The following is a 24,629-nucleotide window of genomic DNA, read 5'->3' as shown; positions in this document are numbered from 1 at the left end:
TCCGAATCGCCAGAAGTCCACCGTGACATCATAGGTACAGGGATGTAACTGTCTGACGACAGTTACTAGGAGTGACAATTGGCCGTGTATATGTCTATATCCCTAGAGGAACAGCATATTCACATTAAAGTTATTGCAGTATTCCGATTACCCCATTTGCTCGTCTTCCTACCTGGGATTTTTCTATCCCTTTTTTTTTATTGTAAAGAATTAATATTGTGCTAACAAGGTTTTAAAGACATGGGTAGTTAGTCTAGTTCGTTTTAAATAGTATTGGAACGCTATCAGTACAGTATATTTATGGCGATTTACTATTATTTCTTTTCAGGAAGTATTAAAAGCACATCTCTTATGTGACATAACAGTGCGGTGCCTGGGCTGTATTTACTAGGGTGCCATTCAGCATCAGTGGCTTTTTCAAAATAAGGTATTGTGCACAGAGATCAGCCAAACGCAAGCCTAAAACCATATGAATTTGGTGCCTTTTAAAAGAAGGATTTCCAACTGGCCTCCTAATGACAGAGGGACATAAATGTTGCAGTCGTTCCTGCACGGGCACACAGAGTGTACAACAAAATTTAAACCCTCCTTATAGATCTAGTTATATAAATTATCTGTCTCCAGCCATTTGTGAAGATGCTAATTACACGGCTACCGAAAAGAAAGCTGACATGGAAGGGTCAGCTAAATGGCAGGCAGGCTTGTCTAAATATTTTGTCCTTTGAACATGAAACCCAACACATCAGCACAATGTTTCCAAATGATAATCAGATGTTGCTTTCTGGAGCTGTATATCTCCTCATACAGTGGTGCAACACTGCTGTATCTAACCACTGTTAATTATACTGTGCTCAGAAACAAGGGGACTGAATTATTTTTCTTGCCCACTATTTCTAAAGGATCATATATGTATTTCTCCTTTATAGTATATAGTCTTAGCATTTTACCCCTGTTAGATAGGCCACTCTTTCTAAATGAGTACTTATCAACATCCAAGTGCTTTGAAGAAAATAAAGTCATTTATTGTCAAAGCATCCAACATACCCAGATAAACTATAAAGTTGAATAAAATCTTTTTAAGGGAAAAAAAGAAACACATAACTATGCAGACTTCATTTCACTGGCACAAAATTACACTTTGTATTAAAAGGAAATACATATTTACAGAATTGAGGACATTCTGCACTGAAGTCCATAATCATTTCATGATACATGCACTTCCCCCTTGGAAACTTAAATAGAGTCAAGTCCTTTTTTTATTTTTTTTTGAAAGAACACAAACTGTCATCAAATGCAGAAAGCATTGCATCCTCCTTCCTTTTTTTAAAACTTTATATCTAAAATAAAAATTTACCCTTACATATAATTATTACATCTAAACCATAAGTGCTTAATAATTTAAGTAGAAAGGTATGACAAATGCATCAATATGTTGCAATATATGACATTTTAAAAATGTACTTTATTAGTTTTAAAGTTCTTTTTTATTTTTATTTGGGGAAAGTGAAAATGCGTGCATTCGAACAGAAGCTAGAGAGAAAAAAATCCAACCCTTCCCCCTCTTGGTCTGGTATGCTGCAAGGTAAAGGCCTACACTTTCAAAAGTGACTAATGATTTGGGGTGTTTGTTCAAACGGAGACAGCTTCAAGAGGCCTGATTATCAGAAAGTGCTAGGTACCTGCCTTCTGACAATCAAGGGCCAGCTAGATCCCCCGCTGCTGTAAATTACCATAGCGCCATCAAAGACAATGAAGGCAGGCTAATTTTGGCAAGTGGGGATCTGACCTTGATATCTCAGGTGGGTTGCTAAAAACAAAAACAAACCCCCCAAAAGCTGAAGAAGCGCTCTGGGTAAGCTTAGGGTGACCAGATGTCCCGATTTTTTAGGGCCAGTCCCCATATTCGGGGCTTCTTCTTGTGTAGGAGCCTATTTCCTCCCCACCCAGTCTGGATGTTTCACACTTTCTATCTGGTCACCCTAGGCAAGCTGGAAAGCGTCTCCCTCTCACCGGCAGATCAAAGCCAGCGCCTCACCCACCTGGTCTCGGAAACACCCCAAATCAGCTTGGAAACGATGCAACCCCCCCCTCCCCGGCTGTGACCCCCGCGATGGGCAGAGGCGGGCCGGGGTGGAGGGGCGGGTGCGTGGCCGTGTCCCGGTCCCCCCGGCTCAGTTGTGGGAGGTCATGTGCCGGGAGAGGTGGTGGCGCTCGCGGAAGGACTCGTTGCAGATGGGGCACTTGAGCTTCTCCTCGCGGCGGCGCTTGAGCAGCGGCTCCAGGGCGTACTCCTTCTTGTGGTGCGAGCGCATGTGGTACACCAGGTCGGAGGTCATGCGGAAGGAGGCGTTGCACTTGGCGCACCAGTTCTGGGCCGGCAGGCACAGCGAGGTGAAGGAGGGCGGCAGCAGGGTCAGGGCCGAGGGCAGCGGCAGCGGGAGCGGCCCGGCCGCCGCCGCCGCGCTCTTGGGCCAGAAGGCGGTGGCGTAGAGGAAGGGGCTCTGCTTGGGCGGCTCGGCGGCGCCCGGCAGCTTGGCGGCCAGCGGGTCGGCCGGGTAGAGGCGGGCGGCGGCCGCCTCCGGGCAGGGCTCGCCCAGGCCGCCCAGCTTGGGGGCCAGCCCCAGCGGCGCCGGGAAGGCGGAGCGGGCGGGCTGGGAGAAGGCGCTTTTCCGCTCCTCCGCCTTGGCGCCCAGCTGCGGCACCGTGGTGAAGGCGCTGCCCCGCGCCGGGCTGCCCCCGGAGAGCGGCCGGGCGCCCAGCAGCGGGTCCCCGGCGCCGGCGGGCGAGGCGCGCTGCTGCTGCTGCTGCTGCTCCGCCGCCTCCTCCGCCGCCGCCTCCAGCCCGCGCGAGGCTTTCTTCACCTCCACGAAGGCGCTGCGCTTGGCCTCGCCCGTCTCCGGGCTGGGCGGCCCGAAGAGGCGGCCGCCCTCCTCCAGGCCGAAGTAGCTGCCCGCGGGCCGGTACTGCTGCTGCGGGGTGCACACCAGCTCCTCCCGGGGGGAGGAGGGCAGGCGCCCCTGGCCCCGCTCCTCGCCCGGCTCCTCCGGGAACCGGCGCTTGGCTTTGCCGCCCGCGCCCCGGCTGGGGGAGCCGCCGCCCGCCCGGGCGTTCTCCAGCTCGCGGGCCAGGTTGTGGAAGTCCGTGGAGGGTTTGGCGGTGCCGCCGTCCTGGCCGGGGCCCGGGTAGTGCGGGCGGAGCGGCCCGCCGGGCTTGCAGTATTTGGTGGCCCCGGGCCCCAGGCTGGCCGCCGGCTCCTTGGCGCTGGCCTTGCCGCGCGGCTCCTCGGCGGGGCTGGGCTCCGAGCTGGGCAGCCGCTTGGGGCAGCGGAAGCGCAGGTGGGCCGCGTAGGGGAACTCGAACTGGAACCGCTGGCTGCACTCCAGGCAGGTGTGCGGGGGCGACCCTGCACCGGGACACAACACACAACAGCCACCGGTTAGTCACCGCCGGGCCGGCAGCAGCAGCAGCAGCACCCCCCCCCCCTCCGCTAACTCTGGGCAGGGCTCGCGCCTTTGCCGGACTGGCAGAGGATGGGGACTGGAGTCCGTTCAGTTCTCCGGGGCGGGGACCGGCCCCTATTCTGTGTGTGGACAGGACCTGGCGGAATAGGGCCCCGATCCATCCTTAGGGCCTCTAGGCTCTACCAGAATAGTCAATGAATGGCCCTTTATCCGTGTCACTTTTTGCTTTTGAGCCCGTGGAGTATAAACTAACAGATTGTAGCCCCTAATCTCATCTTGCATTTCCAATATGTTTATCAGTGATGCTCTGCACTACCTAATTAACATCCCTTTAGTCAAGCTAATTTGCTCAGCTCAGTCCACACCTCGCCTCTCTCTAACTTGGTTGGCTGCATATTCCTCACCTGAATCTTTATCACTCGCATTATATGGATTAAATAGCTTGAAAACAAAAAGCAAAAAACCCAACCCAGCTCTTCGGGGGAGACACAGAACCCTGGCCTGGACGCAGCACCTACCGTTCATCTTGCTGTGGGATCTGGCGGTGCTGAGCAACAGTAATTCCGTCAGTTCTTTCCCATACCAAACTAATAACTCCTCGTCTTTGGCGATCCTGCGAAGGGACCGATAAAACAATTGTCCATTTTTGATGTAAGCTTCTAGGTTCTGTTCTTCTTTATCTCTGGCTGACTGGACCAGACGGAGCCACATTAGACCTTCGGAGGAGCCATTCGCTGCTGAAGTGTCCACCTACGTAAGGAAGGGAATGCAAGAAATCAGAGGAGGCCAAGTATTCCCACACTCCTCACCCCCACAGACTTTTCACCGGGCTCCGGCAAGGACAGGCACCAGCGCTTGTCGGAAGTTTGCAAGTCTTGAAAAATACATGTGGCTTTTCTAGGCCACTGAATCCTGCCATCTACTATTTAAACATTTTAATTGATTTGTGCTAGCAAAGGACAATGTGAATGCGGCCTGTTCTCCCCCAAACTTCATAAAGGCACAATTACATGGCCACATCTGCATAAGGCTTATGTGAAGTGAATAATGTAAATAAATCTTCCAGGATTCCAAAGGATCACTTCTCCCTCCTCCTTTGTGAGTGAGGGAAGGATGTACAGGGAGAGCAAGATTTGCTAAAAGAGCATTAAATCCATTAAAATGTTTTAAAACTTGAAACATCTGTTCAGTCTGTCTTAAATGCCACCATAAGCAGCAGCTCTGCAAAGGCACCTACAACCATAATCATCTGATTTTTTCCCCCCAAAGGTTTTCGATGCGTATGTAAATGACAGCTGATGATGGGTCAGTCCTGCTGGCTTTCATCACAGGAGTAGTCCCTTTGAAGTCAACGGGGTTACGGGGGTGGCAAAGGCGAGCAGAATTTGGCCCGATCTGTATTAATCATTCGGCACAACCAAGCGATTAAAAGGGCAATTTGAGTTCTGTAGGGAAAAACCTTGTCTGAGGTGGAAAACGTTGGTGAATTCAGTCCCCACCCTCCAAAAGTGCATCCTTGTGTCCCAGCGGCTCGTTTGCAAAAGCAAAGAGCGCGGGGAGAGAATTCAGTGCGTTTACATCTTGGAACCAAACCATCCTTACCCGGAATATATAAGGGACGGTTCTCTTGTCAGTGGATTTAAGCGCTATGAAAGCGATGCTGTCATACAAAGAAGTGTGGCTCAGTACACAAGGGCCGAAGATCGCATTTTCCGGGATATCGCAGGTGGTGTAAACGCTGGTGAAAATATCCGTCAAACATTGCTGGACTGCCTTGGCGTCTCCATCCCATATACCCCTTTGAACGCCGGTGTCCTCCATCACTGCAGGCGGAGAGACGAGTTACATAACTTGTACTGAGGGCACGGAACACGGGTTTTTGGGTTTTTTTTTTAATACCAAGTAAGAGTGTCATTGATCTTAGGGAAAAATGGGGATTAAAAACGTAATCGCGACTCCTAATTAAAATGTTTGAAAAAACTGGCAGCCCAGGCAAGCCGCTCTCATCTGTGCAATATTTAAAAAATAAAAGACGGTGTATGGAAATGAATGAAAGGAGAGGTTCGAGGAAGCTGTGGCGATGATTCATTTATTAGGAGATCCTAATAACAGGAATACAGAAGAGGTGGCTCTGTGCATTAGCCATACACGCGGAGGGGGTGGGGGGGGGAAATCTGCATATTGATCCTCTAAAGCTAAAGCAACTTCGAGGAGTTGCACAAAAAGAAACGCAGCTCAGGAGCTTCTATCCGAGCAGGATTCTGCAGAGCTGCTGTGCTGGGTTTTTTCTTCTAAAGAGAGTCCAGTGCTCTGTTGCACGCTGTGACAGACGAGCATAGCGAATGGATTTCAAGTGGACTGTCAATGTCACTGATTTCATGTCAGCTAACCTTTAGCTCTACTCTACAAGAGGGAACGTATGTCTGCTCATTATCATAATCCAGCACTTTCCCTCCGAGACTTTAATTAAAAGCAGCAAGCAGAGGTAATTATTTTTACCTCGACACGCTTATTTATGGATGAGGGCGAATCCCAGTTACCTTGTTATACAAGGGGATCGATTCAGTCAAATGTGACTTGTGAATGTGCAGGTACCATACACGCATCAAAGTCTCTGGCTCTGAATACAATTTGGGAAGTGAGTTGTGAATTTTGACCATCCCAGCTATGACATTCCCTCTGTAAAACGTTACTGTTATATTGGCAGGTCTCTAGCGCTGGGGCTTCCCGTTTTAAATCACCCTCGGCTTAGCTTTTTCCAAAAACTACCGATCCTCTATACTCCGGTTCACAAAGCCGAGAGAGAGATGAATAGCTGCACAACCCGTTGGGAATTCTGCCTCCATTTACAAATAGCCTAGTTTGTGGCTGCTTTTTAAGTGGTATCGATCTATATTATTTGTTTTTCTTTAAAAAAAAAATATTCTACCGGCAGACTGTATAAAACCCTTGAACTGGCGTCCCCCCCCATATTTTAATAGATAACTGTGCCATCAGTCACTTATTTCTTTAGAAGCCAGCGATGGAAGGGCCAGGAAGTAGCGGCCCCTAATTATTTATTGAAAACAGGTGATTATAGAATAATATTGTTACTGTCGTTGATTTATCCTCCTGTGATTTATCATCCAATTAAGCACTTCAGTTCTAAAACTGATTTAAAAAAAAAACCCACTAGACCATGCCTCTAAAACTGGCATTTCTAAACCACCGGTGTCTTTTGCCCTAATCCGTGTCATAGTTGTCTCTCACCCAGAGCGAAATTAAACCCTCAAACGTGCAACTTCATTGATTATTCTACGGTGGCGAAAGACACCCCCACCCCCTTACCCGGTTCGGAGCAGTATAAAAAGAGCATCAAATAACCCACCGCTTCTAGGATTATTTTTTTTAAAACGTGCCCGTTTTCTCGCCTCCTTTTATTTCCCTGCAGTTCAGTGGTAGTCTCTCCCTCCCCCCGAGCTCCCTCACTTGTTTGTTTGTTTATTTATTTAATGTTAAATCCCTTTCCCACGAGCTTTTCATTGTAGGAGAGGTGGCAGCGTCATTCAAACACAATTCTGTGTAACAACAATACCGGGGGACGCTCCTCGGGACCAGGGGTTTAACTGCCCCCTTCCCCACACACACACACGGGGACCACAGAGCTCCCCGCCTCGCTTCCTCCCTGTCGCCCCCACTGCTTAACAAAAACCAACCCCGTGGTCCTCTCTTTCTCCTTCGATCCCCCTTCTCCACAGCCCGGCGCGCTCGCCAAAGCAAAGCCACCTCCAGTCATTGTTTGTCTCCCTGCACCGAGCGGAGCTCAGTGTTCACCCCCGTCTATTTCTGTTTAAAACTCCTTTTCCTTTGTATCAGGCTGGCCGGCGGCGTGTCTCCCCCGGCCTTTTTACTGCTAGGAAAGAAACCAACCCCGCGCCCCCCTCGCATGCATATTTACTTACCAGGAACCAGGTCAGAAAATAATCCCAAACGCCAGGAAACCCGACAGTGGCCAAGGATGGGCTGCTCTCCGCGTCCCGCCCAGTGTCTATTGTATCAGTGTATTTCCATGGCAGTGGGAGAGGGTAGGGCTGCTGTCCTGGGTGCCTTGTGCAAAGAGGTGGAAGGAGAGACAGAAAGAGAGAGAGAGAGAGAGAGAGAGAGAGAGGGGCGAGCAGGAGCGAGTGGTGCAGATGGACCCGATGCAGTGACTGACTGGCACACAGACGCACACTTTTTGTTTGCTGCACATAATCTGCCCAATGACGCGTGACAGCCCACGTCCCCTCCCTTTAACTCTTTAGTAGGCTCGGCGCTCTCCCGGCCTGTCTCCCCTTCCTGCTCGCTACCTGGAGGTGCTGCCCGCCCCCCCACCTTTGCCAGAGCCCAAAGCTTTGAGAGCAGCCTCTTAAAGCGCTTTTTGCGGCCTAAGAATAAAAGAGGGCCCTTTCATTTTAAAGGGATGACACGAAAACCCCTTCATCATGCTTATTATTATTTATTATTGTGACTTTTCGGGTGTATGTGTGGGCAGCAAGAATTTCTAGCCAAACTGCAGCCTGGATCTCAGAAGAAGGAGGCACATTCCCCGTGCGCTCCCGTTACAGATGGTGATCCTGGAGGGGGGAAACTCCTGAATACTTGCTTTGATTAAAGGGGAGAATTTAACCCCTTTCCTTAGTCAGCAAGCATCGCTCTGCAGCTGTTCACTAGGCTAGGACGAGGTTTAACAGCAGGTTGGGGGGTATTTAAATGCCCCCATGTTACTGTAGCCATTCTTATTTCATTGCTAAAACGCCAATGGTCCTGGCCCAATAGCCACCCTTCTAGATCCACTCAATCCCTTTGCTCGCTGCTCTGAAGATAATCTTCACCTGTTTGCAAGTATCTCGCTGCATGTACCATCCGCTCCCTGGCTTTGGGCCCAGTGTACACTTGCAGAATTTTCCCTCCTCTTGTTTATTCAGCAAAGAGCCCTTGCTGGGGAGGTGTTCTCTGGGGCTTTAAAGCCCTGCGTGGAATCCCACAAACTATTAAACTTTGGGATCTCTAACGAGCGAGACAGGACTCTGACTGTCGGAAATGTTGCTCTGCAGCCAACGGGGGTTTGGTCTTACAATGCAAGGAAGAGCCTTGGCGCTGACTTTGGCCTGCAAGTGTCTGCCCAGGTCATAGGCTATTCTGTGGTCTATTGCTGTCGTTTTTCCTTTCGTTTTAGAAACCAAAAGATCCTTTGCCCACAGTGAGATGGGCTTGGAGTTTCCTCCAGCGTGAATGTGCTCAGGGTCCTTCCCCTGGGAGACCCTCTCTTCTGCAAAGAGACCATGAAAGCTACATGCCATTTTTTTTCTAAAATTAAATATAATAAATCCCCTCCACCCCCCCCCCCATTTCGTCTGGGATATTTTACTGCTCTCTCGCTGCTCTGAACCTTTCTTCCTTAGCCCTGGAACAAACAAGGGACTTTCCTCTGAATAAGCACGTTTTAGCAGTAAGGAATAGCAAGGGGGGAGTTCGGCCAGGCGCTGCACATCCCGGGGGAAAGATGAAAAGTTATGAGGGGAGGGTAGTGATATCAGTGCTGCGCGGGGGGGGGGGGGTGTTCCTCTTGTGGCTTGTAGCAGTGTCGGAAGTTGACATCTCAGGGTCTTCTTGGGTCACCTCAGGAAGGGGTTCCTGGGGCTGGCAGTGTGGCCGAGGAGCAGAAAAAGAAGGGATCAGGAGACCTCCTAACCCACTGACCTGCGCCTCCCTGCATCCCTCGCAGCAGCGCAGAATGGTTCTGATGTCACTGACCTCTCGGCACCGAGGCGAGGAGAATCCCTGAGCTCTCCCATGGCTTTGTCCGCTTGGTACACCGCAGCCATAGGTGCAAGCCTCTGCGGGAAGTGAGAGAGAGAGAGAGAGAATGAAATTAAAGGGCTTAACATGGGCTGCTTTCCCCACCCCCCCTTCTCTCTGCCGCCTCTGGCTTCCCAAAGGCAACGTCTGAACCCCCAGCTCCCTTCAAGTCTCTTTAGACCATTACCTGTGGGTGATATTGTGCCTCGCCTGGAACAGACTCCCTGGGGGATTCTCGTCCACACATTCTACATCCACTAGGTTATGGTCGTGTTTAGCGGCCCCTCTTGTTACTAGTGACGCCTAACGCTCCTGCACTGGGCTATTCCTCCCACCCCGGTACAAGAGCCCCAGAGAAGGGGATCCGCAAAGCCCCATCAGATAAACCGCTGTACAATGAGCTGGGGAAATCCACACCAAAAGGACCAGGCAGAACTAAAGCAAACTCGCCGAGTAACCGCAAGCCCCTTCTCCCTGCGCTAGGATGAGAGGGAGAAGGGGGGATGCTTGAGGCAGGGCTGGCAGCAGCAGCAGCCGCGAGAGGAATGGCCCTAACTAAGGGTGAGCGCCTCGAGGCTAGCTGGGGATTCCGCCGGGAACCGCAGGCCGCATAAAAGGCACCAGGGGGCTGCTTCCAAACGCCACCCGTCTATATTGACGCTTAAAGGCGAGGCTAGTACCTTCCCCAGCTGCTGTGGAGGCTGGGCCGCCCGGTGAAGCAGCCCGCCCTTTCCCTGCCTAACCACCCTTTCGGTTCACATGATTGCTCTCTTTTTAGAAGCGGGTACAACCCTTAGCCCGTTAGCGAGCTTGCCTTTCTCAAAGCTTTGGGGGAAGTTCCCAGTAAGTTTTGCATTTTCAATTGTAAAGGAAAAGGTCCTTTTACATGGTCACTATACAGATGAGATGGCACCTTCAGAACAAAAACAGGCTGTTTACCAGATCCTCACCTATCTCCAACCTTCCCGACACAACGTAGATGGAAAGAAAGAAAGAAAGAAAGAAAGAAAGAAAGAAAGAAAGAAAAAGCAAGCGAGCATTTCACGAGGCGAATAGGAATAGTTTGCAATCAGGGAGTTGGATAATGCTTGGCTTTCAAATTCACTTATCCCCCCCCCCATAATTACGATTTTTCTGACATTAGGATTAAAGGCTGCATATAATATGCTTTCAACATTTATCTTATTAATTCAACAAAACCCTTCGTCTCCTGGACGAGAGATTGACATAACATTACAGATATGGGAGTAAATACAATTTAGGCATTAATTCCTGCCTCCAAGATTTTTTCCCCTGTGTTTTAAATGATGCTGTTCTTGCTTTGTGATATAAATTGTCCAAATGACCGTCATTAATAGGGGGAAAGAGATAATGTACCCGTTATTTTTATTTGCGAGAATTTTAAGGGACCCCACGGTACATAAACTAGTTTGAAATTGCTTCGATGGTATCAGTTACCGAAATGCCCTGACACTGAAAAGGATTGTTAAGATATTTGTGTGCATTTATCCAGCTACTATAAAATGAACCCCAGTCAACAGCTTCATCTAAGCCTCACAGAAGAATAGTTTTGTACCCAGAACCGGTCCCTTTTAAAGTTTGTGTTTCCAATTAAAACATGAAGGGAACAGTAATGCTAAAACAAAGCCAGTCCCCTTCCCGTAAAAAAATATCCTGTGCCTTTAGTTTTGTACATTCTTTGGTACATTAGTCCAGAAAAAAAGCCAAAAATAAGAAAGCTACAATATCTTTTTGTAATGTCAGAGATGGCTATTTTTCTAAACTAAATGGAAAGAAGCTTCAAGATTACTGAGGTGGGTGAGTGCGCGTATATGGGCCCAATCCTGCTCCAATTGAAGTCAATAGCAAAACTCCTAATGACTTCAGTGGAAGCAGGATCGGGCCCAATTGCATAAGTGGGAGAAATTTGATTAACCAAAATCATATTAGAGGTTAAATTCCCTCTGCACATCCTGTCATAGGGCATAGCTTAAGTGTTACTCTGAAGCTCAGCAGGTTCAGTCCTATTCAGTCATACAAACGGTGGGAGAGAGCCTGCATTATTTACTGTAGCACATGTATTTAGACTCCTAAAGTCTAAATATGGACTGCAAAAATTGGGCTGAGAAATTACAGACACCTGCTCTGAAGAATAATCAACAAATAAAATGAAACAGGCCTCTCAAGGAACACGCTAGAAAGATCTCTTTTAAATGAAAGTTTGAATTCGGTATCTCAAATTAAACAGCTCACAAGCAAAAATATGGAAATGCCTCGTTTACAGGAAAACTTTTTTCAGCAGATCTCACCTTGGTCATCAAGCTCAGTTTATTTTAGACTTTGTAATTAGCACCAAGCTAGGATGTATGGCAAAACATACGAGTTGCATAAAAGTAGAAATGCATTTTTAGTCTACAGAAGCAACTTGGTTTTCTTAAAGAAGAGATCTAAGGTGAACTATGCTACCCTGAAAGCTTCTTTTAAAGGGGTGGAGTAAAAGTGAATTACATAGCTGGTCCCTGCTAGGACAAATTTTATTCACTTAGTCGAGTAATCCCTGAGAATGAAGCTAGCAGGATTTGGCTTTATGCTTAATAGGCATCAGAGAAATAAGAATATTCTCAAAAGAACCATTTTAAGTATTATGCTGCGACTCAGGTGAGAGCAATTTAAAAAACCCATGAGCTGTATTGACAATGAAGGAGGATAATCTACATTTTAAAAAAGTTAGGTAAAGAATCCCATCGTGTATATACAAAAAACAGTGTTTAGATTCTCATGCTCTGCTATGAATTGTCTTCAAATGTCCTGATTTTAGCAACATTCAAAGCAATCCAGCTCTAGTCTAGGTGTGTGTCCATCGGGTAGACCATTGCTGAGTCTATGCACGGCTCTGACACTAATAACCCTACATTCAATAGCCTGTGTTCTAATCTACTGCCGCAGAGGAAAAGCTTTTACGGAGCCTGATATGGAGAGGGACGGACCATAAGGCCCCATAGTAAAACAGGGACCGCTGGAATAGGTCAAATCCAGAGTAGTTTTAATGTAGTTCAGTTGTAAATCTATACTCATGACTTCAAATGCATGCAGCTCGTGCTGAACACATGTACGTGCGCAGAGGACACACCTCAATCTACATGGGCATGTCTGGGTCTGTGACTGTTTATATTCAGATAATTTGGTGCATTTCGGGAACAGCTGTCAAGGCAATACTCTGAACCGTTCCGTTTATACTGCGTAGTCTACGGCAACAGTTGATTATCTTTGTTTTCGCAGTTAGGTGGTCCTGAGAAAATGATCAGGGGAAGGTCATCAGTTCAGAACACGGGAAAGCAACTCCATTACAACTAATGGTGAGTCAGCATTACTCGTGCTAGACATTGTTGGCGTTCCTGTGAGTAAGGCTTACTCCTGTTTTTAAGGCCCGGCTTGATTTAGTTGGGGTTGGCCCTGCTTTGAGCAGGGGGTTGGACTAGATGACCCCCTGAGGTCTCTTCCAATCCTAGTCTTCTATGATTCTATAATTCAAACCAAGCCCTTCCCAAATTCCTCATTGTGAAATGGTCCCCTGTGAGGGGCAGATAGGGGTAAGGAGAAGCACTAAGGGAGGATGAAATGTTTGAAGAAGAAAACTGTAGCATCCATTTTAAATGCACAGCGAGCCACGCTTTTTATACTCAGCATATTCAGATGTGAACGACAGAAGCGCTGCCCGTTTAAACTGACGGTTTAGGTTACGTGATTGGGAGCTTTTTTTAGCGCACTGGAGCAACAACAATCATTAAACATATTTACACGGGGCTGATCCTGCAGTCCCTAGACCGATAAAAGTCCCACTCTTAAAGAGTAATATCTACAGCACGTTTCATGGCATGATCTTGTGTCGCGGCCTTGGAAAGGTCGGTTGTTAGTATTATCGCCATTTTACAAAGGGGGGAACTGAGTCACGGAGAGACCTCACGTGACTTGAACAGGCTCGCTCAGCAAGGCAATAACAGCGGCAGAGCAGAAAAACAACTCAAGTCTATTGACCCCGAGTCCCCTGCTTTAACCGTCAGACCACACTGCCCAGAAAAGTTTTCCCTTCCAAGGTGTTTTTTCTATGCTCATGCTCCCCCATGGATCTGAGGGATGAAATAAAAGGTGACGGTGGTGTCTAGCTGTGAAAACACACTGTGTGCGTTTGCGGTGGGAATTAATTTTGGTTAATTGTAAAGATGACTTTGGGTTCTTGAACGTGCTCTTCTAAGTCCAGGTAGTGATAAGGAAAGACAGATGACCTGGAATCAGTTAAAAACACGTCGACAAGATTCGTCAAAAATACAAATGAAGAAGATCTGAAAACCACCCCCACCAACAACACAATCTTTGCGAAAGCTAGGAAGAGACAGAGAGGTACATTTGACCCCTGATGTTTTTGAAAGAGTCAAGAAACTCCACATGGGCATAGTCTAAATTCTAATAAATTACCTTGGACTGCACAGAAACTATCATCCCCAGGTATGTTTGGGGGTTGGGGAATGGCAGGAGTGGGTACTGGCGTGGTAGTCATTCTGAGTTTGTCTAGACTAATCTGTGGGCCTGTTTGAACTTGAATTAATCGAATGCTAATTAACTCGAATTAACAAACGTCTTAATATTGGTGAGTCAGTGAAGGGAGCGTGCTGATTTGATAGCTAAAAATTACACTACGGTTGTCAGTTTCATGAACCTACGCTAGTCAAAGAAACCCGTCTACATCAGAATCTGTTCTGCTGCGGTGTGCTGCCAGTGTTGCTTTACCTTGGTTCTAACCCACCTACCAAAATATCTGAGTGCCACAAAGATGTGGACTCTCTCTCTCTCTCTCTCTCTCACACACACACACACACACGCTCTGTATGTGTATTGTTTAGATTCGTGGACTATATATTACTTAATATTGAAAGAAATGTATGTGTGTATATATATGAACGCTCTCATCCCCATTGATTTCAGGTTTATGTTATTTTAGTCTGAAGATAGGTAAAAGATTGGGTGGTGAGCGGAATTAGTTGACAAGTAGCAGTGAGAACAGAGTGCTGGAACAGATACCCAGAGCTCTTTCACTGCCTCTCTCTGTGGCCACAAACAGGGGATGTGATACAAATAGGGGATGTACAGAACCAGCGAGACATTTGCACCCAGGGAGGATTCAACCCGGTCTCAGATTCAGGCGTTACCCGCAAGGGGAATGACTACAGTTTGTGCGTGAGGCGACGAAGGTGAGACCCCGCTATCTGCAAATATTTGTAATTCAAACCCAGCGTGAAGAACATCCTTGACCCAATCGTATTCTTAGCTACAGTTAGAGAGAACTCAGCCTGTTGTTGCTATTATTGGAAGCCTCAAGCTTGCATTCACATTTGCCTTTTTCAGCTAGGTAATCAGTCATGTGACTATTTTTTCACACCACGTGAAAAATGTGCCATTCATAAGAAAGAGGAATGATTTTTTTTTACAGTAGCCAATGTTAAATAGCCAGCCCCCTATTCTGATTGGCTGAAATTCAGGGTTTGATGGGGTTTTGGTAATCTGCGTTCCTAATCAACTAGTTGGCATTGGTGCTTTAGTTCCCACTCCCACTGACTTATTGCCATTTGTCCCTATTAAGCACTAATTGATAGACCCCAGCTTTGAAGGAAACAGGGAAGAGTCCCACGCCACATATTCTCTGAGTTGTTACTGTAATTATCACACATGCCACTTTGCTGGGCAAGCAGTCTCCTGCCTTTTGTCAGATCACGTGTTGTTCCCTATATGTGCGATTCCCTACCCCTGGTATCTCAGTGACAGCCTGAATGCAAAGCTAAATCCGAATGGAAACTCTGTTCCGGGTTTTCATGATTTGGGGAGTTCTATCTGGCACATTTACCGCGAGAACCCCCCCTCAAAGATTCTCACAAGTGAAGGCTGGTAGATAACCCAGTGAGGCTCTTAATCCTGCTTGTTTGACTCATAACTGACGTTAAATCTTGGGGAGGGGAGGAGGAGAGATTCCTAAATCGTGGGGACACTGGGTAGGATATTTAATAATAAATTCAAACGACAACTGGGCAATAAAGTGGAACTAAATGGGACTGATTTGCTAAATAATATAGCTGGGAGCAAAAGAACAGCGACAGGGCACTGGATTGCTGAAATGAGCACGTTATTATTATTGGCTAATTGTCATATGCATTAAACTTTATTCAATATGATATCAGGCACTGGTATGGGAAATGGACAATATGTGTGTATAGGGAGTACATACACCCATCCACATAAATACACATTCATATACATATATATGAGTTAATATACAGTATTGAATAGAAAATGAAAACATAATAAAAGGGGGTGCTCTTACTAATAGGAAGAAAAAAGTAGCTGAAATAGGTAAAAGAGGGAATTATAAGGAGTTTCCCTAAGATTTTGCTCTGCCATAGTAGAGGCAGAGCAGAAAATTAAGTCTGTGTAAAGTGAAATGGATTATTTTCTATAATGTAGTTTGCCCACCTAAAAATTACTTACCCTTTAAAAAGGTTACACTCAATTAAAGATTTTTCTTAGATGTAAAGTTACCATGGGGATGAGTATGATAGGCAAGCTAGATAGATAGGTGGGCTAATCCATCCCTATCCATGTCAAATAATGCTTCCCCCGCCCCACAATTTGTTAGAATCAGATCAAATCACTGCATACAGATTTGTTGTAAAAAGATCTTTCTTCGTAGATTAATAGATTTTAAAGTCAGAAGGGACCATTATAATCACCTATTCTGACCTCTTGCGTAACATAGGCTATAGAATTTCACCCATTTATTCCTGCATTCCCAGGTGAGATAGGGCCTAACTTTCAGACCTGGTCCTGAAAGGCCTTCCCTCCTCCATCCATATTTCAGGGAGAAGGGAAAACAGATGCTTTTGATTCCCCACTTCTGAATGGTAGATGCTGCCTCAAATCTTGCTGCTTCTCTTTTCAGTGAGGTGAGAATAATGGAGGCCGGAGGAAGTATCTATTTATTCCTTTCACAAAATATGCACCCATCAATCATGTCTATGCATTTTTATAATGAACTACACTAATTAAATACAAATAACCATTGGGAAAAGTCTAAACCTAGGGAAGAAACTCACCTCAACCATACCTTTTACTTATGCTAGGCTTGAGGGAACACAGAAGCTTTCCAGGCTTTGTTAGAAGTACATAGGAAGGAAACTCTCGATCCAAGGCCCTGACACTTGGTTATGTCCTGCCTCCATCTACTATCATTCAAATCTGGGGACTTCTAGGGAGGGTATCTCAACTGATCTCAAATACTGCGGTACTTAGGGAAATAGGTGGTATCTAAAATAACCAGGATACAAAGAATATAAGGCTTTATCAAATAAAATCAAGTCAGAAACAAACTGGTTGCCAGTGCAGTCTATGGAACACAGGTGTAATGTGATCCATACATCACACTCTGCTAAGTAAATGGATTGTTTCTTTCTGCTGCAGGTGAAGTTTCTGAATGCTCCTTGAGGGAATCTCCATGGAGAAGAAATTGCAGCAGCATCTAATTTGGAGGTACAATAGACATGGCTAACTTTATTTGGTCACAACTTCTTAGATCATGTGGGAAACAACTCTTCAGGCTGTTGCTCTACCTGAGAAACCCAGGAGCAACCAGAAGTTCAAAAGAACTCCTAGAGTTTAGAACCACTACCTCTATAATAGAGGAAACAGACCTTACATGTTCCACTTCTTCTGGATGTTTCTCCTCACCCCATTAGCATCACATCCATCTTATTTTGAGTTTTGCCTCAGGCATCTGAGTCTCATCTAAATCCCTGTCTTAGTTAAGCACTGGATAAGCAAACATGCTTCACTGTCCAGCTTTTATAAAAATGAGATGGAGAGAGCAGTTCATCAAAATCCTCGTAACACTGCATCCAAACCCTTCCAGTCTGCCCAGCAATAGTCTTGTATGCACTTCTCAGTTTCATGGGAGTGGGAAGCATGTCTGAGAGATGTAGGTGTCCCACAGACACGAGCAGTGTCCTTGGTGGCTGCATTCATGGGGGTGGTTTGGATTATGGCTAGGGCATTGACCTGGCATCCGAGATATCTTATCAAAGAAAGAGATCTCTTGTTCAGATTGGTGTCTCACAGTGGCGGAATAGTCTTTCACAAAGGCATGGTCATCACTTGGGGGAATGCATAAAGTTGAGGTAAGTATCTCAGGGACAGAGTACAAGGCAGATGAGCCCATAAAATGGACGGTTGCATCTTGGAAGAAAGTGACTTGAGACAAAACACCACACATTCCTCAATGTATGTGTTAAGCACTTATAAGCATGCATCACCTGGGCCTTAGAGAAACATTACTGGTGAGCAAGTGGCCATTTAAATATCCCCCAGTCTATTGATAAGCACTTCAGCAACATGTGTGTAGAGGAATTATTTCAATGAACAAACACTTACTGACAGTTCCACACATGGTTATGGAAATGTTTTAAGTAGTTCCTCTAATGCTTTTCTTGAATTTGATGCCTTGCTGAAGGACTAGTCCCACTACACAGTCCCCTCCCCCTTTTCTCAACTCACCTCCAGGACAAGTCCCACATTCCCATTCCTTTTATATTTCCCTTCCCCCTAATTGGCCCTCATTCTGCCATATATGTCAATGATATTTGGAAAGATGTCCCAAATTTTCATTTGAAACACCATGACTCTAAAGCTTACTCTCCACAGACTCAGACTTTAACTAAAACTCACTCCCACAAAGATAAAACAATCTCTGTCCCAACAACAAAAACATGAGGCACCTTAGATCCCTCATACAGGCTTACTCAAGCCCTCTCTAATCCAATGTACAGAAAACTACAGAGAAAGATCCAAACCATGCACACCTTTTCCTTTCCTCTCTGCTATTTCTCCAGCCCCCAACTGCACTTCAACTTCTGGTGAAATGCTTCCAGCATGCTTTAGACCTGAGAAGAGTTTAGCAAGTGCTCAGTAACTATTTAGATCTACACAAATTTGTATTCACCAAAGCATTAAATAAATAATCGAGACATGACTGGAAAATGCATTTACCAAACGTTTATTAATTATGACCTTAAAACGATTGGGGGGAAATGTAAGACTGAGATTTTCAGAAGTGATTAGTTATTTTGGGTGTCCAACAGTTTGAATTTTCAGCAAATGCTGGACATCTGCCTTCTGAAAATCAAGTATCTTTAAGATGTGTCAAAAATGGCTACCAACATTTAAAGAATCAAAAATCACTAGTTTTCTTTTGAAAATCTGTTCCTACAATGTTTACCTGGTAGAAATGCTCAGGACAGTTTGAGAAATGTGAAAAAAATCACTGGTTTGTTAACTGCTTAAAAATGCTAAACAAGAGTTTATATGTTGATATGGGGAATGTCTCCCCAATGGTGGAGTAGTATGTGAGATAATGAGTGTGGGAGTAATTGAAGGCGAAGTACCTCTAAGGCCAGAGTCTATGCTAAATCCTGCTGTGTCTAAAGGTCCATCTGCCCTAGAAAGTCAATGACCTCAACTCAAGGGCCCTGGTTACATGATCTCCAATCATTATTAAAAGCATGTAATATAGATGGGACCTTTACCATGACCAAGGACCATGTTCCTTGACTGTCTTTGGTGCAATCTGGGGACACAGGTAATGTCTTCAGTGCTTTGATACAAGTGATGAGCATGTAGAAACAGAAAAAAACATTAGATAGATAGATAGAACTTGAGTCATGCTTTAAGGATGTAAGTACCTAGCTGTGTGTAATCAGAACACTGACAGAACTGTGTTGGTCAGAAGCACTGGGCTTTGGTCTAAATTTGGTCCCATTGAAGATGACAGTAAAACTCTTATTGACTCCAACGGGAACAGAGTGAGGCCAATGCTGAGTCCTTTTGAATGTCTCACTCATAGTGTAGCTGTGGCCTAAAGCCAGGGAGGGGAGGCCACCAGCAGCCTGACCCAAACATCTCCTTGAGCAAAGCCTGGTGGCCGCCCTGCATTGCGTGGCTTATTAGGATGCCACCATCAGGATTTATAACCGTGTAATCTTCAGTCCTTGCACAGGTCCGCATCCCAGCCCACATAGGGGATCGCCTTGACTTCTGAACATATTTTGATCCTACATTACGACACCGCAGCCTGTTAGCTAGCAAGTAACTTCCCCTCCCATCACAGCCTTAAGGGCTGAGCAAGCTGATGCAGCTGCTTCAGCGAGTGAGAATTCCCGAAGTTTTCAGACGTTTGCTAAACTTTGGGAGAAAAGAAGGGGGGGAGGAGGAGGAGAAAGATGCGGGGTTTTCCAGCCCTGGCTTTGCTAGAGCAAGTTGAAACTTAAAGAGATTTATTTTCCCTAGTCATAAATCTCATCCCGTTGTGCCTCTGACCAACCAAGCATGATAAAGTCCTTTTCCATAAAGTATTCAGTATTAAAGCCACAAAGCTCACCCAATCAGTAGCCATCTGCTTCTACCATAACTGCTGCTCCAGAAGCAGGGAAAAGCAGCCAGGGAAGAAAAGGCACCACTGTTAGGGCTCCGGGACAAATGAGGAGGCGCTGAATAGCAGTTGAAACCTTTAGTTTGCCTTGTAGATCTGTATCTATAGAGACAGAGGAAGAAAGGAAGCATTATATGGATACAACAATTGTAAAACAAAACAAAAAAAAAGGAAGAGGCATCGAAAGGGCAATATAGCCCGCATCAGAGGGCCCCACCTAAAAGGGGTGCTAACAGATTTATAGAAACCTTTAATTGGTTTTCAATTGAAACATACAGCGGGGGAAGCAAAACTGTGAAGAGTGGCAAAATGTCCTGCGTGAGTCTTCTGTGTACGGGAACGATTTAATGGGGCCAAATAATTTTAACGGGTTCCTACTCCCCCACCCCCCCAAAGCGTCACTGCCTGATTGAGAACGTTTTCCCCCCCTTGATCGTCGAAAACAACCCAACTCCAGCAGAAACGCCGCTTTCACCTTGATCACCAGCGGATTTAGAATGAATTTTTTTTTAAAGGAAGTTTAATCAGGGTTCAGGGAATTGCTAAGTGGCTCCATGTATTTTGCCTCGACAAATGCACACTGCGTTACGGCGATCCAGTGGCAATTGTCAAAAAGGAGAAGGGGACCAGCATGCAGTTCCCTGCGATACACACTCACCCTGGTTGGTTTAATAATGCGACCCCGGCACCGTATTCATCTGATGCCAACAATTAACGGTGACAGTGTTGTTTTAACCCATTTCTGCTCTTCCTGGCAAGCGAGCACGTGAGACTCCCGAGCTTCGTGCAGAAATCTGGGCGCTAGTTCGTTCCATCGAGTCATTTATTATTTCGACCCTCCGTTATCTTCCTTGGTACCCTAATTAATACAATCAAAGGCAATGGTGCATATTACGATTACGAGCGAGTAGAAGACGGTTTTGAATAAAGCCGTAGAAGTGTCTGTAAGTGTGTGTGTGTGTGTGTGTATTAATTTAACTACACCCGATGGAGAAATCTCAAGCAGTGCGATAACCAGCCCTTCGCTGCGCAAATCCCAACTCACTGGGATTACACGGAGTAGTTTGTTTCACCTACTAGGCAACCCAGAATCGCCCATGCAACCATCTAGCCAAGCACCGCGTCCAGCGCCGAATGAGGTCACTTCACCCAGAGGGCTTTGAAAATGATCCGTGAAATGAAAACAAGCATGATATCGGCACCATGTCTACTTAGGAGTAGCCTACCCCTCCCCGACACACATCCACCACTCCCAGGTAATTATAGGATGGATGATTGTGTTATTTGATTCCATAACAGAAATTTGTTTGGTTGAAACACACATCATATTACGTTAATGGTCTCTCACCGCGCCCCCCCCCCCGTCCCCGTTTGCATCTGAACATTTCTCTAACGAGGCTAAAATCAGACTGGAAAGACCCCAGTCACAGAAAATGGAGTAGGTCAGAAATGGCATTTGTTCGTGTAAGGGATTAATCGAGGCATTGTATAATGCTGCTTTCCAGAATCACTCTCGGGATTAAGAGGCAGATATGGCAAGGGGACATATTTTGTATTCACTATCCATCTTGATTAATGTTTACTGGAGGATTTGGGGCGAATACTCAGTGAACCGGCGCTGACACTTGGGTGAAAGCCGTGGAAGGGAAGAATTATTATTTTTAGCCGAGCCCTGTTAGGGCGGCACAATAAATGGAGTGGGAATCCAGGGGATACCAGGAGACAGAATTCTCCCGCTGGTCTGATCGGCGGTGCTCTCACTCAGGTCGGACTTCCCAAAAGTTGCATTCAAACACTGAGATGGAGAGTGAAAGGGGGGGAGAGACACTCGGAAAGGCAGCTTCTTCGGGAGTGCGGATTTGTGCGCGTGTGTGTGTATTGTCACCATCTCAGGTCGCCCTCCATAACAAGCCCGTTATGCCCAAGTCCCTTGCCCCCAGGGTTTTCGCCCAGCGGCTGGCAAGACTGTTTTCAGCAGAGGATCTCCATTGCCTTTTGGGATTTGGCTCCACACCCAAAGCAATAACAGCAGCAAACCTAACCCGGGCCTAATAGAAAGAATCCCCTGTAACCTCGTCCCCTCTGGTTCTCAAGACCGGTCTCGTCCTCACTTAGGTTCGGATGAAACGGACTGAGTCCAGTTGCGAAGGAGAGCGGTGTTCATGGCACACGTGCCTCCATTCTCAGCCCCACTGTGGCTGGAAGCCCAAGTCCCTCCCCGCTAGGAGGAGAGAGAAGGGATGGTGTGTGTGTGTGTGTGTGTGTGTGTGTGTGTGTGTGTGCTCCTCCTATTAGGTCATCTGGTCCATCCCCCTGCCAAGGCAGGAGAGTTGCCTCCTCGATAATGTCTAAGGAAAGCTGGAGGAATCAAATGAAAGAGAGAGAGAGGGTGCGTGTGTAAGAGAGCTGGAGAAAGAAAGAAAGAAAGAAGAGGGAAGGCGAGTAATAAAGCAAAGCGAGCGGAAGAGGAGACGAGCCACCCTGGTGGTGCAGAGGGAGCCGGGGAGCCAGGGACCCCCAGCCTGCCCCGGGACGCCCCGAAGGGAGGAGGGAAGCGGACCCCGCTGCTGCCCGCCGGTCCCTGGAGCGGGCGAGGCGTCAGCCCGCAGCGCCGCCAGCAGTTCAGCCCCGCCGCCCTCCCCGCTTACCTCGCGCGCCGCCGCCCGCTCCCGGGCCGGGGACCCGGCTCCTGGCTGCTCCCGCAGCCGGGCAGGACGCTCGGGGGCCGGAGCGGCGGGTGGAGCCGCCTTGTCCGCGCGGAAGGACGGGCTGGGCAGGAGCCGGGGCGAGAGGCAGCGGCGGAGCAGCCTGTTGGACAAAGAGCCGGGGCTTGGGTGGGCGGAGGAGACGCGCCCAGGTCCCTTCCACCGTGCGAGCTGGGGGAGCTCGGGGAGCGGATGGCGAGAGGGGAACCGGAGGAGCTGGAGGGACAAGCCTCGGCCTGAAACACTGCCCGGCGTGGGGTCAGTTTTCTCCCCCCGAGGAGCAGGAGCAGAGCAAAGCAGAGGGAGGCTCTGCGGAGGGAAACAGAGAGGCACCAAAAGTTGGATGTTGGTGCTTTTCAGTTGCCTCTTGTCTGCCCCTGTTATTCCTACATCGATCCCCCCCTCCTCTCCCGCCCAACAGTAACACACACCGTCCGCAACAGTCAACGCGTCTGGGAGCAAAACTAGACTCTTCGGGGCAATGCAAATAATGTTCCTCTCGTTTAGCCTCTGCAGCATCAATGTTCCCTGTTTCCGATGGAGGGCAGACGAGGAAAGACCAAACAGAAAAGGCTGCCGGGGGGGGGATGATTTATGTAGAGCAGCATAGTTGGCTTCCAGGGTATTTTGGAAATTTCTTCTCTGCTTCCACACGCAATGATTTTGCTAATTTTCTTTTGTTTAGACTTAAAGCTGAGCCCTACCTGATTAACGTGGGGACCTATACATTAAGCAGAGCCAGTTGTAGGGCTAAAGCATTTGAAGAACCAGCTGGAGTTAGTACTGGAGGTTAAAAGACAAAAAAGGCTTCTCCGTTGGCATAAGAGTGAAATTGACACCAAAATAATTCAGTCACAGATTTGATCTATGGGCATGGGAAGGGGAAGACACCACTTTATTACCCTCCATTGCACCATTTGGTTTCTCCTGCAGAAATGTGAACTAGATGGAATTTTATACTAAAGGCAATACAATGATGCCATGGTTCCCCCAAGCAGTATTGTGTCCAGCAGCGCTGTATTATGTAAAACATCTAGCATAATACTTAAAGGCACATTTGCTAGGTGTGGATGGCATTCACTAGCCAAGGTTTTCTACTAAATGACATGCCAAAGTCCTGACAGTAATGCCCAATGCCAATCTGCTGCCAGTCCAAATGCAAGCCCAATTCAAGGCTGTCTTCTTTCCACACTGGCACCAGGAATATAGGAAACAATGGCGTTAGGTGTTAGAGATGAAAGTGAAGCTGCACATGTGAAGCACCAAACAGATGTATCAGAAAAGGAGATAAAGTGTCATTTAGTAACACAGCATATGGGGGATATAAGGACTGTCCATGGTTGGGAAAGGAAAGGGTTAACACCCTTCATAGTCCCAGTACAAATATGTTAGTAGATAGTTTTGATGTCAGACAACAGTAACAATAATCCAGATACTGGGTCTCGTTCCCTATGAAGTCTGTACTCCGACAATCAGCACTAAATGTAAGTGCAGAGAGCCTCCCACAGAAAGTGTGACCACTTCAGCCATATTGATATCTCCTTGTCACACCTCTGTTTCTGACATGGATATCCAGCATGTTTCCCAGTGTCTGCTGGTTGTTGTTGTTGTTGAAAGGTAAGGAATGCAGTAAAGGAATACAGATGGTTACAGACTTCATTACAACATAGTTGTTCACTAAGTTACATTTGCAAGGCACAGTCCTTAGATTGTCCATGTGGCTAGATCTACTGGAATCAGATTAAATAAAATTGTTTGTTTAAAAAATCTTTTTTTGTTGTTTGTTTTGTGAGTGCCATGGCTCAGACATCTAAACATGGATTATTGTCCACTTTACTATCAGAGGCAGTCTATTTTCCTCTTCTTTCAGAGACCGATTTAAAACTCTTTGATCTCAACATGAGTCTTCCTAGTGACTTTAGTGAGCTTAGAACCAGGTCCCTTGATCGCTCACATTCCTTCTAGTTGTGGCAAATGACACTGACATGGTTGGTAAGATGAGTGGCTTCCTGTCCACATTCCTTCTTGGGTGGGGTTTGGACAAACATTAGTACTTGTTCTTGCTTACAGGCTGGTTCTTCATAGTTTGGAAATAAAAACCAAGTGGGATTAAAGGAAGAT

At 46.8% G+C, this 24,629-nt stretch overlaps 1 protein-coding gene across 3 annotated transcripts; it reads right to left on the bottom strand.

The window, feature by feature from the left end:
- Positions 1–1,030: 1,030 nt before the first annotated feature.
- PRDM8 (PR/SET domain 8) lies at positions 1,031–22,766 on the bottom strand. Of its 3 annotated transcripts, none has more exons than XM_045017309.1 (8): positions 22,452–22,766; positions 20,462–20,662; positions 19,753–19,905; positions 18,902–18,969; positions 9,183–9,319; positions 5,064–5,284; positions 3,980–4,211; positions 1,031–3,403 (listed from the first exon to the last, which is right to left on the bottom strand). In XM_045017309.1, exons 5-8 carry the CDS (start codon positions 9,196–9,198, stop codon positions 2,172–2,174), a joined length of 1,701 nt encoding a protein of 566 aa, XP_044873244.1. In that variant the 5' UTR covers positions 9,199–9,319; positions 18,902–18,969; positions 19,753–19,905; positions 20,462–20,662; positions 22,452–22,766; the 3' UTR covers positions 1,031–2,171. The 3 variants fall into 3 exon arrangements, with proteins under 3 accessions (XP_044873244.1, XP_044873245.1, XP_044873243.1); XM_045017310.1 differs by having other exon boundaries at positions 7,403–9,319; positions 22,452–22,765; XM_045017308.1 differs by lacking the exon at positions 18,902–18,969.
- Positions 22,767–24,629: the final 1,863 nt, after the last annotated feature.

This window comes from Mauremys mutica, chromosome 5 (genome assembly GCF_020497125.1).
Source record: "Mauremys mutica isolate MM-2020 ecotype Southern chromosome 5, ASM2049712v1, whole genome shotgun sequence".
In the NCBI taxonomy this organism is placed as follows: Eukaryota; Metazoa; Chordata; order Testudines; family Geoemydidae; genus Mauremys; species Mauremys mutica.
The sequence above is the reverse complement of the archived record's forward strand: the minus strand, read 5'-3'. Positions and strand labels throughout refer to the sequence as shown.